Source organism: Culex quinquefasciatus, chromosome 3 (genome assembly GCF_015732765.1).
Source record: "Culex quinquefasciatus strain JHB chromosome 3, VPISU_Cqui_1.0_pri_paternal, whole genome shotgun sequence".
In the NCBI taxonomy this organism is placed as follows: domain Eukaryota; kingdom Metazoa; phylum Arthropoda; class Insecta; order Diptera; family Culicidae; genus Culex; species Culex quinquefasciatus.
The window spans coordinates 152,862,319-152,879,020 of record NC_051863.1 but is presented as its reverse complement, the minus strand read 5'-3'; the positions used below and the strand labels follow the sequence as shown (position 1 = coordinate 152,879,020).

The following is a 16,702-nucleotide window of genomic DNA, read 5'->3' as shown; positions in this document are numbered from 1 at the left end:
CAAACCCGACTCTTCACTTGTTACCTGTCAAACCCCAAAAAAGAGGTTTACTGCTGCTGCAAAAGAAGGAGAGGAGAGTTGTGTTTTTGCTGCTGGCCATTTTCATTTCGGGAAAAAAAGAATCGTGACCCTCGCGGAACCTGCAGAACCGCGTTCCGTCGACGCAGTGGCGCGCGTTTGTTTACATTCCGGGAGTTCGGTGCAGTGTCGTGCGTGAGAAAACCAGAATCGAGGCCAAATTCACAACAGTAAAAGCTTGAAAAAAAAGCAGGAAGAGAAATCCTCTTCCCCTGCCGTGTCTCACTGGACTGCAGCACCGTCCGTCCGACCTCCTCCTCCCCCTCTTGGTGCTGTCAAAAGAGGCCACCACCAGCAGCAACAAAAACAACGCAGCAGAAATAGTTTTGCCCACTTTTTTTTGTATCTTCGTCCGTCTCTTCTGTGGACAGAACCGTCGCAGCATCCCCACTTTAAAGATGATCAAACTATTCTCGCTGAAGCAGCAGAAAAAGGACGGCGAAGCGACGCCCAAGTCCGGCCCGCAGAAGAAGGCCTTCACGGCGGCCCAGCTGCGGATCACAAAAGGTAAACACAACCCCTCCTCAGTTAGTAGGGAAAAGTGCCAAAAAAACTTTCTATTTCAACACACGCTCTCGCTTCGCAGACATTAACGAGCTGAACCTGCCGAAGACGTGCGCCACGGAGTTTCCGGATCCGGACGACCTGCTGAACTTTAAGCTCATCATCTGCCCGGACGAGGGCTTCTACAAGGGCGGGCGGTTCGTCTTCAACTTCAAGGTGAGTGCAAGTGGAAGGAAAATTTCAGGGTCATGGTTATTTGAGGCTTTGGAAGTGCTGCTTGAAGTCAGCCGTCAGGCAGAAGCAGGTGATTCATGCTGATACAGTACGATCGTTACGGTGCATCACACACATGGCTTTGTGCTTTGTTGTTGTTCGAAAACGAGCTGCAATTACATCAGATGGATTGGTTTCTATTATTTGCATCGGGGTGTTTGCGTCTGACTTTATCGTTGTGATTAAGCATTAGATAAACACCTGATGCTTAATAACTGTAGATAGAATTTTCACAGAAAACCAAGTTAGTACTTTTGTTATTTTAGCGTAATTTTTTTTTAAGTGTCTTTCCTCAGTGAGTGGCAATATTTCTTTTCTATTCTCTACTCAGTCATCTATCTTCGGCCTTAGCAAGTTTGGTGCTCGATTATAACTCCAGAATTATTGTTTAGGTCATGAACTTACAAGCAAACGCAAGCCGTCGATCAAGGAAATCAAATAATGGAGCACCGGATTCGAGTAGTAGAAATTCTAGTTCTCCCATAAGGAATACTTTGTAGAAAAAGCATAAACTGCTCGAAAGAAAGTGCGAAACTGGTCATCAAAATTTAAAAATTTGTAAATTCTTAAATTTTTAAATTCCTAAATGCTTAAATTCTTAAATTGTTCAATTCTTAAATTCTTAAATTAGTAAATTCTGAAATTCTGAAATTCTTAAATTCTTAAATTCTTAAATTCTTAAATTCTTAAATTCTTAAATTCTTAAATTCTTAAATTCTTTAATTCTTAAATTCTTAAATTCTTAAATTCTTAAATTCTTAATTTCTCAAACTCTAAAATTCTTAAATTCTTAAATTCGACGGTAACATTTCAAAAGGCACCATGTACATCTTGACACTTTCTGGGTTATTGCATATTCTTAAAGTACTCCTAATAAGCTACCTCTCCACCAAAAATGAGCAAAAGTTACTTCAGTAAAGTCTGTTTAATCATGATTTCAAATAAAGTAACATAAACAAAATCTCTGCCATCAGCAGTCCCTGTTTATATAGCCCTGTCAACCTGTCAAACAAAAGACTACTTGAACCTCGTGACGAAAAAAAAGCAACATGAACAAAGCGCCATGTACATTCGGCGAAGAAAAACGAATCATAACAAAACACCCCCCTCAATGACAGCAGGGTGATATAGACGTTGGTGATTTCAAAAGGAGTTATGTTTGTTTTTCTCAAATAAAATTACGGAAATAATGTTTTATTGAATTTGGATGATCAAGTATCAATAAAAGTAACGTTTTTCATCGTTTGTTATCATTAGAACATCTTTTTTTGCTCTTATATCAAAATGGGAATTGAAATGGATGCTCAACATTCAAATGCGTTTTTCTCAAAACGCATGGTTTGTACATGATGCTTTTTGAAATGTTGGCGTCGAATTCTTAAATTCTTAAATTGTTTAGTTCTTAAATTCTTAAATTAGTAAATTCTGAAATTCTGAAATTCTGAAATTCTTAAATTCTTAAATTCTTAAATTCTTAAATTCTTAAATTCTTAAATTCTTAAATTCTTAAATTCTTAAATTCTTAAATTCTTAAATTCTTAAATTCTTAAATTCTTAAATTCTTAAACTCTTAAATTCTTAAATTCTTAAATTCTTAAATTCTTAAATTCTTAAATTCTTAAATTCTTAAATTCTTAAATTCTTAAATTCTTAAATTCTTAAATTCTTAAATTCTTAAATTCTTAAATTCTTAAATTCTTAAATTCTTAAATTCTTAAATTCTTAAATTCTTAAATTCTTAAATTCTTAAATTCTTAAATTCTTAAATTCTTAAATTCTTAAATTCTTAAATTCTTAAATTCTTAAATTCTTAAATTCTTAAATTCTTAAATTCTTAAATTCTTAAATTCTTAAATTCTTAAATTCTTAAATTCTTAAATTCTTAAATTCTTAAATTCTTAAATTCTTAAATTCTTAAATTCTTAAATTCTTAAATTCTTAAATTCTTAAATTCTTAAATTCTTAAATTCTTAAATTCTTAAATTCAAATTCTTAAATTCTTAAATTCTTAAATTCTTAAATTCTTAAATTCTTAAGTTCTTAAATTCTTAAATTCTTAAATTCTTAAATTCTTAAATTCTTAAATTCTTAAATTCTTAAATTCTTAAATTCCTTAATTCTTATATTCTTATATTCTTATATTCTTATATTCTTAAATTCTTAAATTCTTAAATTCTTAAATTCTTAAATTCTTAAATTCTTAAATTCTTAAATTCTACAATCCTAAAGAAATCTTAAGTTCCTGAATTAAAAATTTTCGTGCCTATTTTTTTTTGATTTCAATTCCTAATTTTCGTGTCTAGTTTTATTTTTTGATTTAAATTCCTAATTTTAGCGTTGCGTTTTTAAATATTTGAACTTTGTTTTTTTAGTATTTAAATGTTGTTTTATTCGTAATATTTGTATAGTTTTCAGTTGCAATAAAATAAGCAAATTCTAAATACCTTGGAGATGGAGGCACACGTTGCCGTCGTTTCAGGGCTATTTGCAAAGATGGTTTCCGATGTTGATATATATCACACATTTATTTTATATTTATATACTTGTGTTGATAGAAATCACAACTTTTATAATATGTAAAATTGCAAGATATTGTTTTTTTATTTGAGTCTCAATATTCTTGTTCGTAAAATCTGTTATGAACAGGTTTAAATCTGTTTGATAATGGGGAGGAATAGATAGTTGTTTTTGTAACGTTTTTTTTAGGTTGTTTTATAATCCTAGACTCCAGTTATGTGTAAGCCAGTTTAGTAATGCTATCAGAATCTCTGATTTCAATTGAAGTGGTGCACTACCAATTTTGAATTGTCAAAAAATCCATAGAGTCTCGATCAATCAATAATGAAGTGATATCGGACAAAATTCGTTTGGCATGCTGAACAACCCAACAGAAAAAAAATCCGGAGAAATGGAAATCTCCATATAAAATCCGGGTTTCGTGCTAACTATTTTGACTATTTTGAGAAATACCCGCCTTACCTTATCTAATTTACAGCCTTAACCCAACAAATTATAAAAAAATATTTTAATTAATTTTAAATGGAATTTTTTAAATCAATTTTAAACAACTCGAACACTACAAACTTACGTGAAATTTCCCGAGGATTTCTGATATGTTAAAATTAAGATCAAAAAGTGCCGTCATATAGGCCTACTGAATCAAACGTTGTTAAAAGCAGGGCTGCGGAGTCGGGTAATATTTCAAACGACTCCGACTCCGACTCCGACTCCGGCTTTCTCAGATTAGCTGACTCCGACTCCGACTCCGGCTCCGGCTCCGGCTTTGAACAAATGGTTGGCTCCGACTCCGACTCCGGCCTACCAACTCTAGCCGACTCCGACTCCGACTCCAGCTTTCAACAAATGGTTGGCTCCGACTCCGACTCCACATATTTTTAAATGTTTCAAAAGTTAGATAACTATTATTAGTTAATTATTTTTTAAACATTGATAAATAGGATTATTTAAAAACTCTCTAAGCGTCATGTTTTTTCTCATAAGTTAAGTAAAAGTAAAGTAAAGTAAATAAACGGATAAAAAGTTTCTAGGATACAAGTTTTATACGTTATGGAAACAGAAATCAAAAAATATCTTCAGTTTTAGAGGCATTTTGAGAAGAACAGTTTTGTAAGTAAATTTGGATTTATTTGCTTCACCTCAAATTTGAAAATATTTTTTTCAAAGCTAATAAATTTAAATATTAATCTGTTATTTTTGAATGAATAACTAAAAGAAACCTGGCCTTGATGATCTATTGAACATTAAAATTCAATTTGCTCACTTTCAGGCTGACATTTGTAAAAAGCACAGTGACAGGCACCTTGTTTTCTAAATGACAATTTTAAACGAAACATGTATCTAAACAATTTCTTCGTGGAAAGGACGCTTAAAATGTCCTTTTCAAATATCTGTGACATGGAAAATATTTTAACCTGGAAATTTTTAATTTATTTAAATTTTAAAATTTTATATACTTTTAAAAGGAGGCGCACGATACTTCGTGAATCTTCACCTAAAACGAAGCTTTATGGATGATCTTGCGCCTCCATCAAAATATATGAAAAAAATTAAAAGATAATAAAAAACTAATATCCACAAATAAAATATTATCTAGGTCACAAATATTTCACATCAATTCGTAACAGTTGATAATATTTTGATTCTGTTTTTCATCTATAATATTTGAAAAATAAATTAAAATCTATATTTTGTTCGATACATTTTTTATTAGTTCATTTTGGTACTGAATTCTTGAGATTTGTTCAACGATAATTTGCAACGATATCAAAATAGTTTACCTAAAATCAACATCAACAATCGATGGTTATTTCAAATTTGTTGCAACTTCTTTTGACATTTTTTGTTAGTTTCAATTATTTTAAATTCAGCACTTTGATTTTCTTGTACTCAGTTATAAACAAAATGCGCATGTTGAGTTCCAAGTAAGAGATTGTTTTTATCGTTGATTATTTGTTACAAAAGTTAAACTGTCAGTGACTCTTTTTCGATCTGCAAAAACAGTGATTACTATTTATAATCATTTTATGCACCTCGTATTTTTTTTCCTAAAAAATGATTTAACTGAAAACCTCTAAGACATTCGCTATTGGGGTAAAAGATGACTTTGTGTGTACTTTTTTCAGAAATAACTGGATGAAATTTGGTCAAATTTGAATTGAAAGGGCACATAAATATAGTCTGAGTAAAAAACCAATTTTTTATTTATAATTTTTTTAATTTCGATATTACATACTTGAGTAAGAGGTTATCATTCAGTGATTATAGTGTAATAATACAATTAGAGCTTTTCAATCACAATGAAAAACTTCAAAAACATAATGGCATCTGATAAATCAATTAAAAATATAAGTTGATTTGTAAATTAAACTGTTATATAGAAAATACTAAACAATAAAAAAAAAACATATTTTTTGTTGAATTTAAGATAACTCCGGCTCCGACTCCGACTCCGGGTTATCATAAATCTTCGGCTCCGACTCCGACTCCGACTCCAGCTCTCAAAATTTAGCCGACTCCGGCTCCGACTCCGACTCCAGCTATTCGAGTTTTGACGACTCCGACTCCGACTCCGACTCCAAGCTTCCCAAAAAGACCCGACTCCACCGACTCCGGCTCCGACTCCGACTCCGACTCCACAGCCCTGGTTAAAAGTTTGCTATAGAAAAATCGTTAAACTATGACAAAAAGGTCCCGTGATGCCTCTGTGCTGTATTGTACTAAGCTTGCTGGTTTTTCCAATCTAGTTAGCATAAGAGAGCACAGAGGCAAAAAAATATAACTTTGCTAATGTGAGTTTGTAAACATAGAGTGCATCCTACTCTCGTCAGTTAATGTTTACTTTAGAGTGAGCAGGATGCACACCAAAATTTCTTTCCCTGAAATTCAGCTGAGAAGATAACAAACAAATAAACTCGTGTTTGACAGTTTGCCAAACTCGCAAACATAGCAATATGTATGCAAGCTGACGTTTCTGCAAACAAGGAAGGCAGGTAAACTGTCAAAAGTGCAAGTTTGTTAGTCATACACTCAACCCCCGGTGGTTGGTCACTTTTTCGTTTGACACTTTTTTAGTTTGTACCCCGTTGGTTGGTCAAAGTCAAACTAAAAAGTGACGAACTGTCACTTTTTACACGGCGCTCACGCACACTATCAAAACAAACGTTCAGTAGTTTGTGTGAACTCCATGTAAAAGGGGTGTCAAACTAAAAAGTGACCCCGTTCGTTTGACAACAGTTGGTGTCAAACCATCGGGGTTTGAGTGTAGTAGTCTTATTCCTCTTTTAGGTTTTATTGAATTTTCATCAACTGGAATTTCAGTAAACGATTCAACCATTTATATTTTACTAAATTGGGTAAATTAAGCTTAAATTGCTGCTATCATTTATACCTATGTTTCTGAGCATAATAACCCTGTGTACAACCACAAAAGGCCTAAAATAAAATTTTAAATCAATGTTGAAAAATAACTTCGCGGCCTTCTTTGACAGAAAGTCTCTATCGTAAAATGTTGTTTTGTTAATTTTTAAATCCAAATGGTTTCAAGCGAATTTTTCACCGTTGTACATGAATAAAAAATTACATTGGGCTCTTGGACACTATTCTCAGTTAATTGAGCATTAAAATGTAATAATAAAAAAATATAATCAGGTCGGTCCCAACTACCCGCACGAGCCGCCCAAGGTCAAGTGCGAAACGCAGGTGTACCACCCGAACATCGACCTCGAGGGCAACGTGTGTCTGAACATCCTGCGCGAGGACTGGAAGCCGGTGCTGACGATCAACTCGATCGTGTACGGGCTGCAGTATCTGTTTTTGGTGAGTTTATTTTTAAAGCTTTATAATGTTGAATGAATAAAGAGTCTTTTTTTTTGTTTACTAGGAACCCAACCCGGAGGATCCGCTGAACCGGGAGGCGGCCGAGGTGCTCCAGACGAACCGACGTCTCTTCGAGCACAACGTGTTTAAGGCGATGCGCGGCAGTTACATTGGCGAGACCTATTTCGAGCGCTGTCTCAAGTGATATATAAATTCGACACTCACTCTAAAATGTTGCGTTTATTTAATTATTCTTACGATTGGAGGACGCTATTACATAGACTTTAAGTATAACTAAATGGAAAAAAATACACACAAATTCACACACACACACACGAAGCAGGGCAGTCACAAGTCGAGAAGAGAACAGAACCGAGTGCACGAAAATTATTGGACTCTCTCATCCAAGTACAGAAAGCAGCAAACTAAATGAAAATATCTATATTTGTATCACACAAACATCAAACGAAAAAAAAAAAACAAACCATCAGAAAGGAAGTAAAATATACCGTAGAAAATCCCTCGTAACGCTAAAACTATAGATCAAGTTTCCTTTTAGGATTTGTGAGTTCTCCTCTGTCTTTAACTCTATCTTATCTGGTGCATGTTGAGGATTGTCACCACACCACCACCATCAACACCACAATAAATAAATAGCCCAGCCAAACTGTGCGCCAATTGCTAAACCAACACACAAATTTTACGCTGCATAAAATGGTTAAAACAACAATTTAAAGATCTTAGTTTAGAGGAATATCGAATAAACCTTAAATAAATTCAGTGTAGAGAAAGAAAAACAAACACAAGCGAACGATCCAACAGCAAAACTATTTTGATTTCCTTTCCATCACTCAAAGTTAAAAGAAGAAATAGAAGCGAGAAGCGAGAAAACAAAAAGAGCAGCAGCAAATGTAAAGCAGAAGAAAAAAACAAAACACAACTCGCGTGGTAGTAACGAATGAAAGTTTTATGGATAATAATAACTGTACTGAACAATTAGTGACAAAAGCAGTAAGTCAGAATTAAATATGGAAAATTTTACCCAAAAAAATGTACGAAGCTGGTGTTTGGTGTCCTTGTGCCGAAAATATACATTTTTTAACAGCAACAGCAAAATGATGACAGACACAGTTTATTTCTTCAACATTTGAATTGATTACCAATCAAACTTCTTAACACTTTCTTGACGTTACTTGGCCATGTATCAGATATTTTTAAGCAAGAACTTTTAAGATTTGACTGACGGTTTTGTGTGTTCTGTTGTGTGAATTTCAAATTTAAATTACTTCAAACTCTTTATAACATTTTTATCCCCCCGAACCGGAAACGGCTTTCAATTGTTTTTATTATTTTTATTTCATATTTGGAACAAAAAATTTGTTTAGGCTTCCGTACGACCAAAGAAGGCATTTTGCAACATTGGTTCGTCCATAAAATTCTCCATGCAATTTTGGCAGCTGTCCATACAAAAATGTTGTGTACATATCTGGAGTTCTTTTGTTTTTAAAGCTCCAACAAACTTTTTTTCTGCGTTTTAGGTGTTTTTGAATATTTCTGACTTAAGGTGGTATCAAAAACAACTTTGAAGAAAAATCCGGAATCTGTGTCTCCGTTAGGAATTTTCTGATTGCTTTGGTGTCTTCAGAAAATGTATCTTTTAAGGACAATTCTAAAAAAAAAATATTAGGACTGTAGAAATTTTTCCAAATTTTGTTATTAAAATAATAAATTGACATAAATTTAGAAAAAAAGTGAAATTAAAAAAAAATGATCATGACAAAAAATTAAAACATACATTTTCAAAGTACAAGTTTGCAACCCAAAAGTGCTTTTTTATCGTTGAGCTGGATCGTTTTGTTTTTTAGCCATTTAAAGATTCACTCCAAATATTGCACATTTTAGTTCAACTTAAAAAAATAAATTAAGAAAATTTTCAGAAAAAAAGAAAATTTTCAAAAAAAAAAAAGATTCACCTTACTGTCTTATAAAATCAACACCAACATACAGGGTGGCCACTCAAGTCGGGAAAAAGTCGGGAATTCGCCAAAATCTGCCAAAAGTCGAGAAAAAGTCGGGAATTTATGATTTTTTGTCAAAAAGTCGGGAAAAGTCGGGAATTCTGAGCATACTTGTTTCAAAATTTTGTTTTAACCCTTGAATAATTTTGTAATATATTGTAAAATTTTCAAATTGAACTCACTCATTGCTGCTTTAGTAACTTACTTTAAATTTAAGGTTCTTTTCACTATTTCAATATATTTAAGTATGAAAAGCATTTTAAGACATTCAAAATCTTAATGAATATTGGAGTCTTTGACACAGATTTTCATAATATTTTTTATGAATCAAATGATCGCTATTAAAAACAAGAGGTAAAGTTAATGAAAAACTCATCTAAAAATAGAGCCTAATGGCCAGCTTAAAATTATGATTCTATTTAATTTTGTGACATAAATAATTCGAGCCAAACATTTCATTAGGGCACAAAACCAAAACGTAAACATTCGGGATTATTCCACTATTCCATTCATTAGTACACTCCCTACATGCCCTCCAAGAATCAGATTGATAACAAACAATTTCCTATTGAAAAAATCAAAAACTCAAAAGGGCCCATAACAATGTTCACTCCGAACCAAAAAAAAAGTTCAATTGTGCCCTTTTCTTTTTCGTTAGTTTTTCGTAGTTGAGGAACTTTCTATGTTATGAAGTGAAGTTTTCATACATTCTTAACACTAATTCACTTCAAAACAACGTTTGGTTAACGTTTCACCAAGGATTTCTGCAGAAAAAAAACTTCGTCGAACCACAATATTTAACACGGTCCCGCGGATCATGTTCAGTACACCTTCGAAGAATTTTTATATTTCGCATGCCCTATTCTCACCATTCGATCACAAAACTTCACCAATTAACATAATGTTCGCTGAATTCCTAACTGAACAAAAGGTCCCATAAACATCATTCAAAACAACAATCGGATGACAGCGCTTTAGTGCCCTTTCAATTCTCTTCGAAATTGCATCTAGAAAGGGCCCATTATGAACAACAGTTGGAAAGTTAAAAGGGCCTAATAACGAGATTTTTTTTTTTAATTATGAGTTTTATTGCGAAAATCAACATAAATTAAGAAGTATTCAAGCAGAGTTGAGGATAATGTTGTGTTTTATCGTATCATAAGTAAAAATACCATCAGTGAAGCTTCTTTTTTAAATAGGAATTGAAACAAGTTGTGCACTTTTTGCAAGCGATTTTCTCGAATCGCGGATTTTGGTTTTGTGCCCTAATGAAATGTTTTGCTCGAATTGTTTAACTAAATTCAATAAGTAATTAAAAATATGTTTTTTTTTAATGCTGCCCTTTAACTTTTTTTTTTTTGTGAGTATGGGTAAATTACTTACTATAGATAAAGCTTGAATCATCGGAAAACTCAAATATCGAATAAAATCCAAAATTGAAGAACTGTTTTTACGTTTTGAAAACATAAAGAAAATATTGAAATTGCAAAAAAATAATCCAAGAAATTTTGAGTTATTGCAAAATAGTCTCTTCAAAAATTTTGCTTAAAATAAGTGGAAAAACTTAAAATCATATCAAACTGAATTTTTATTGAAAAAAAAAACAGTTAAATACTGACCACTAGATAAATTAACATTGAAATTCAATATAAAAAATTACAAAATTATTAAGGAAACATGGCAAAAACATTTTTTTATGAATTCCTTGACATTTTTTTCCAAATCCTTTGAATGAATGATAACAGCAATTATGTTCTAATCATTCTTTGATTTAAAATGATGATGAAGTTTTAAAAAATAGGAACGATATTTTAAGTTCTATTATCTTTAACTTTTTGTTATTTCCAGTTGAATCGAAGTATCAAAAACTAAACGTTTGCCAATTTAAAAAATAACATGGAAGTTATAAGTATTTGTTGAACTTCAGATTATTTTTTCAAAGACTAATTGTTTGTGTTTCTACTCTGAATCATGACAATGAAATTCCATTTTTGAAGGTTTTTTTTTTGTTGTTGTTTAGTTTCTGTGTTTATAAAAAATGCCTATACTGCCGTTCTACGCATAATTGTCCCATGTCAGTTTTGGACGATTTTGACTTTATGACATTTATAAGAAGCACAGTGCACAGCTAAAAAAGTAGTAATCCAGCTGCGTGTAAAAGGCCTGGGTGTAAAATAAACTTTGCATTATTTTATGAAATTCAGTGTAATATTACACCCTGAAATATGTAGCCCATCAGTATAGGGGGATGGCGTCGCTATTTTCAGACCACGTTTTCCACTTTTTCTCATCGAAACCGTCTACTTTATCGACTTCATTTTGCTGGGCGAGATAGGACGCCGTCTATTTTTAGACGATGACTCAGCACTTTTCCACTCTTGCACTTAAAAAAACCAGATGGCAGCACGATGTAACGCCACGTCCCTATGGGAAACCTGCTTAACCGAAATGTCAAGCTCATATATGCGTTTATCCTTACAGCTTTTCATCGGTCTGATGGCCGAGTGGACTAAGGCGCCAGTTCTTACTGTAGGTGCTGGGTTTGAATCCCGTCGGCTGCAACTTTTTTTGTGATTGCAAAAATTGTACATGCAGTGTGTAATATTAAGTGTTTATTTTGACGAAGGTGATTTGCATGCTTTTGCATGCGATTTTACCATCGGATTTTTTGCTGTGTGACTATCGTAGTCACCTTGTATTTTTAAATAACAATTTTAAACAAAACTTTTTTTTAAAGCTCCATTGAAATTTTTAAGACGTACATGGACATCACGCCAAGGCTGAAGAAGTTTATTATTACAAATCAATGTACACTAAAACCCCCGATTGCGCTTAGGCGTTACGCTTTGTATTTCGTCGATTTCTCTGAAACGACGCGACATTTTTGCAATCTTTTTAAAGCAATTTATACGTCTTGTGCAGATCTACAAATTGATTTCAAAAGAATGTAGAAACATTACACTGATTTCGAGAAATCAACCTAACAAAAAGCGTAACGCCTGAGCGTAATCGGGGATTTTAGTGTATCTAAAAAAAATCTTCGTGGTAAGAACGCTTAAGGGGTCCTTTTCAAATATCCGTGACCTAGAAAATATTTTACCTCGAAATTTTGGATTTATTTGATTTTTTTTGTATATATTTAAAAGGAGGCGCGCGATACTTCTTGCATCTTCACCTAAAACGAAGCTTTATGAATGGTCGTGCGCCTCCATGAAAATATATGAAAGAACTTAGAATTGGATAAAAAACAAAAAGCCACAGGATAAATATTTTCTAGGTCACGGATATTTTTTTATCTTGAAATCCTGTCCTATCCTGAAATTTTGAGATTTGTTCAACGATAATTTGCAACAATATCAAAATAGTTTGCCTAAGGATCAACATTCTCAGACACTTTTAATTTTTTTGTACAAAGTTATAAACAAAATGCGCATGTTGAGTTCCAAGTAATAGATTGTTCTAATCGTTGAATATTTGTTGGAAGAGTCAGTGTTTTTTTTTGTTTTCGATTTCCATAAATAGCAGGGTGGCCACTCATGTCGGGAAATCGGGAAAGTCGGGAAAAAGTCGGGAATTCGCCAAAATCCGCCAAAAATCGGGAAAAAGTCGGGAATTCATGATTTTTTGTCAAAAAGTCTGGAAAAGTCGGGAATTCTGAGCATACTTGATTGAAAATTATTTTTTAACTCTTGAATAATTTTGTAATATTTTGTAAAATTTTCAAATTGAATTCACTCATTTCTGCTTTAGTAACTTACTTTAAATTTAAGGTTCTTTTCACCATTTCAATATATTTGAGTATAGAAAAGCTGTTAAAGGCATTCAAAATCTGAATGAATATTGGAGTCTTTGACACAGATTTTCAAAGTATTTTTTATGAATCTAATGATCGCTTTAATTTTTGTACATCAAACAAGAGGTAAAGTTAATGAAAAACTAATATAAAAATAGAGCCTAATGGCCAGCTTAGAATAATGATTTTATTTCATTTTGTGGGTCTCGTGGCGCAGGGGTAGCGGCTTCGGCTGCCGATCCCGATGATGCTATGAGACGCGGGTTCGATTCCCGCCTTAGCCACTGAGGTGAAGTAAAACGTCGGTCCCGGTTTCTCCTGTCTCGTCAGAGGCGCTGGAGCAGAAATCCCACGTTAGAGGAAGGCCATGCCCCGGGGGGCGTAGTGCCAATAGTTTCGTTTCGTTTTCATTTTGTCACATAATTGGATATTTGGTAACAGATTCCAACTAGAGTTTGGCAATGTTTTTTTTTGGTGAATATTTTTAATTGTTTAACTAAATTCATTTTGTAATTTAAAATATGTTGCCCTTGAACTTTTTTTTTGTGAGTATGGGTAAATTACCTACCATAGATAAAGTTTGATTTTCAGATTTCGGAAAACTTAAATATTGAATTAAATCCAAAATTGAAAAACTTTATTACGTTTTGGAAACGTAAAGAAAATATTGAAATTGCAAAAAAAAAATCCAGGAAATTTTTAGTTATTGCAAAATTGTTACTTCAATTATTTTGCTTCAAATAAGTGGGAAAACATAAAATCATATCAAACTTAATTTTCATTGAAAAAAAAAACAGCTAAATACTGACCACTAGATAAATTAAAATTTATTAGAAAATTTAATATCAAAAATTACAAAATTAAAAAGGGAACTTGCCAAAAACATTTTTTTATGAATTCCTTGACATTTTTCTAAATCCTTTGAATGAATAATAACAGCAATTATGTTTCAATCATTCTTTGATTTAAAATGTTGATTTCGATTATTTTTCCAAAGACTCATTTTTTGTGTTTCTACTCTGAATCATAATAATGAAATTCCATTTTTGAAGTGTTTTTTATTTATTTAATGTTTAGTTTTTGTATTTACAAAAAATGCCTATATTTGGATTTTTTTGAAAATTCATTGTGATTTTTTTTTTTTTTAAAATCATTCATTAGATAAGAAATGCATATTATTTGAGCATTCTGGAAATGTCTGGAAAAAAGTCGGGAAAAAGTCGGGAATTTGAAAATGGAATTTGAGTGGTCACCCTGCATAAATAGTGATCATTATTTATGTTTTTTATGTACCTTGTAACTTTTTTCCTGAACATTGATTTACTTAAAACCACCAAGACATTCACTAACGGGGTATAAGGTAACTGTGTGTGTACTTTTTTCAGAAAGAACTAGATTAAATTTGGTCAAATTTGTGTTTAAAGGGTACATAAATATTGGCAAAAGGATGCAGTCAAAAATCAATGAAATATTTCTGACTACAAAACCAATATTGTTTGTATTTTTATTTTTTAGTTATGATGATACTACATACTTGGGTAAGAGCTCATTAACAGGTTATCATTTAGTGATCTCTAAAAAAAATAAAAATGGCAACGCAGCGCAACTTGAAAAAAAAAAATAGAAGAAGTTTTGTAAATTAATCTGTTGTATAGAAAATACTAACAAATTAAAAATAAACATATTTTTTGTTGAATTTAAGATAATTCCGACTCCAACTCCGGGTAATCAGAAATTTAAGGCTCCGACTCCGACTCCGACTCCAGCTAATAAAATTTAGCCGACTCCGGCTCCGACTCCGACTCCAGCTGTTCGAGTTTTACGACTCCGACTTCAGGCTTCCCAAAAAGACCCGACTCCACCGACTCCGGCTCCGACTCCACAGCCCTGATTTTCGGGTTCTGCTGGACTATTTCGGACAATAGACATTTAACGAGTCCAACTAATACAGAAGTATCAGAATTGGTTGAGTTTTCCCTGAGTCATAACCTTTTCAGTGATTCTAGTTTCATCCAGGCCTATACGGGTTAAAACTGATTGTTTACATGTTTTTTATGCAAGTGTGAATTTTAAGTAAATATGTTCAGACTCGGTTATCCGAAGGTCTTGGATTTTTTTTCCATTTTTCATTTCAAATGTATAATTTAATCAAGAGTCTTTTTTTGTTGCTTTATATTTAATGTGTCGGATCATTGTCAAGTTCTTATGTTAAATTTTATGACAAACAACTTTGTCGAAGACCGCAAAACGATCCGCGTAAACCCTGACGAGTTATTAGCGATTGAAAGAAGACTGTTTTTGTATGAAAAGATTGTTTTTACTCCGATTCGACTCAAAATAGGCACAGTTATTATATTTGTCTGAGGAATCGAGTCAGGGCGGTAAATTCAGAATGGTCGTCACGCTTCAGCGACAGCGTGCTCATAACGGCACTCGCTGGAACAAGAACAACGTTGTCGTCAAGAGGGTCGTCAAACAAGACCATGCCTACTAGCGTCGTTGTTAGGGGAGCGCGACGTCCGTATCCTAGCAGAAGCAGTTTACCTGGTTCAGTTTTGTTTGAAAAACATTTAGGACGAGGCTTTTTGACTTGGTGAAAAGTGGACTCATCGTGCTACGCAAAATGTCCTCCGAGGAAGTGGGCGAAATAACGAACCTGGAACCGGCGGCCATCATCGGGTTCGATGGTAATTTGGAGCTCTTTAATTGAAGGAAAGTTCGTTGACACCTAAATCTTTCAAGGTCACGTCATCGCCGGTCTGCGCGTCCACCCGGACCAGAAGCACCTGGTCTTCCCGCTCGGAAACGAAATCTCGATCTACGAGCTGGAAACGAACCGGCAGACGTTTCTGCGCGGCCACACCAACACCATCTCGACGGTGGACATATCGCCGACGGGGAAGATGGTCGCTTCCGGCCAGACCAACCACATGGGTTTCCGGGCGTACGTCATCATCTGGGACTGGCAGAGCCGCAAGGAGATTTCCCGGTACGAGCTGCACCGGGTCAAGGTCCAGTCGCTGTGCTTCAGCTCAAACGAGCAATATCTGGTCAGCTTGGGCGGGAAGGATTGCGGCTCGATAATCGTGTGGGACATTGAGCAAAAGTACGAGGGTTTTTTTATATTTGAGATAAAAATGGTTTATTGAGGTTTGTTGTTTCAGCATTGCCATTTGTGGAACGATTGCAACCAAGGAAACCACCGGAGATGCGCTGAACGTGTGCGCCCTGAGGCAGCGTTGGACGGTGTTTGTGTCCGGGGGTGATCGTAAGTATTTCAACAGCTTTGAAACTGAATATTGAAAAAAATACGTATTTTTAAACAGAAAACCTTCGCGTCTGGCACATTGACCGCGACCGGAAGCGGCTGGAGGTGCAGGACGTGGCCGTTGGCAAGCTGCGGCGCGAGTTCACCGGTATGTGCATCACCGAAGACGACGAGGTTCTGTACGTGGGCACCATGTCGGGGGACATCGTCAAGATCCGGCTGAACGTGAGCTCCAATCCGAACGCGTCGGCCCAGGACAAACTTCCGGTGCTGTTGGGATGCTTCGGGAAGCACAATCCGCGAAAGCCGGTCGGGAAGGACTGCGAGAAGTATCACTACGGGGTGCGGGATTTGCTGATCTTGCCGAACGGGTGCTTGGTTATTGCGGCGGGGGACGGGACGATCGACATGGTGCAGGAGCGTAACGTGAGC

General features: G+C 34.3%; 2 protein-coding genes across 2 annotated transcripts in view; both read left to right on the top strand.

Annotated features, from left to right (window-relative positions):
* Positions 1-38: 38 nt before the first annotated feature.
* LOC6039421 (NEDD8-conjugating enzyme Ubc12) lies at positions 39-8,242 on the top strand. The gene is made up of 4 exons (XM_001848981.2): positions 39-585; positions 665-798; positions 7,024-7,191; positions 7,256-8,242. The coding sequence occupies exons 1-4, from the start codon at positions 477-479 to the stop codon at positions 7,394-7,396; spliced, it is 552 nt and encodes a 183-aa protein (XP_001849033.1). The 5' UTR covers positions 39-476; the 3' UTR covers positions 7,397-8,242.
* A 7,202-nt stretch (positions 8,243-15,444) lies between these two features.
* Positions 15,445-16,702, top strand: part of LOC6039420 (cilia- and flagella-associated protein 52) — a 6,560-nt gene continuing 5,302 nt past the window's right edge. The window contains exons 1-4 of the mRNA XM_038261282.1: positions 15,445-15,689; positions 15,745-16,108; positions 16,167-16,270; positions 16,329-16,696. Of these exons, the coding sequence (XP_038117210.1) occupies positions 15,626-15,689; positions 15,745-16,108; positions 16,167-16,270; positions 16,329-16,696 (900 nt within the window). The 5' untranslated portion in view covers positions 15,445-15,625. The remainder of the gene's footprint in view (positions 15,690-15,744; positions 16,109-16,166; positions 16,271-16,328; positions 16,697-16,702) is intronic.

Coding starts and splice junctions, on each gene's coding strand:
- LOC6039421 (XM_001848981.2), top strand. CDS start 477: ATGATCAAACTATTCTCGCTGAAGCAGCAGAAAAAGGACGGCGAAGCG. Junction 799..7,023: donor GGTTCGTCTTCAACTTCAAG/GTGAGTGCAAGT, acceptor AAATATAATCAG/GTCGGTCCCAACTACCCGCA. Junction 7,192..7,255: donor GGCTGCAGTATCTGTTTTTG/GTGAGTTTATTT, acceptor TTTGTTTACTAG/GAACCCAACCCGGAGGATCC.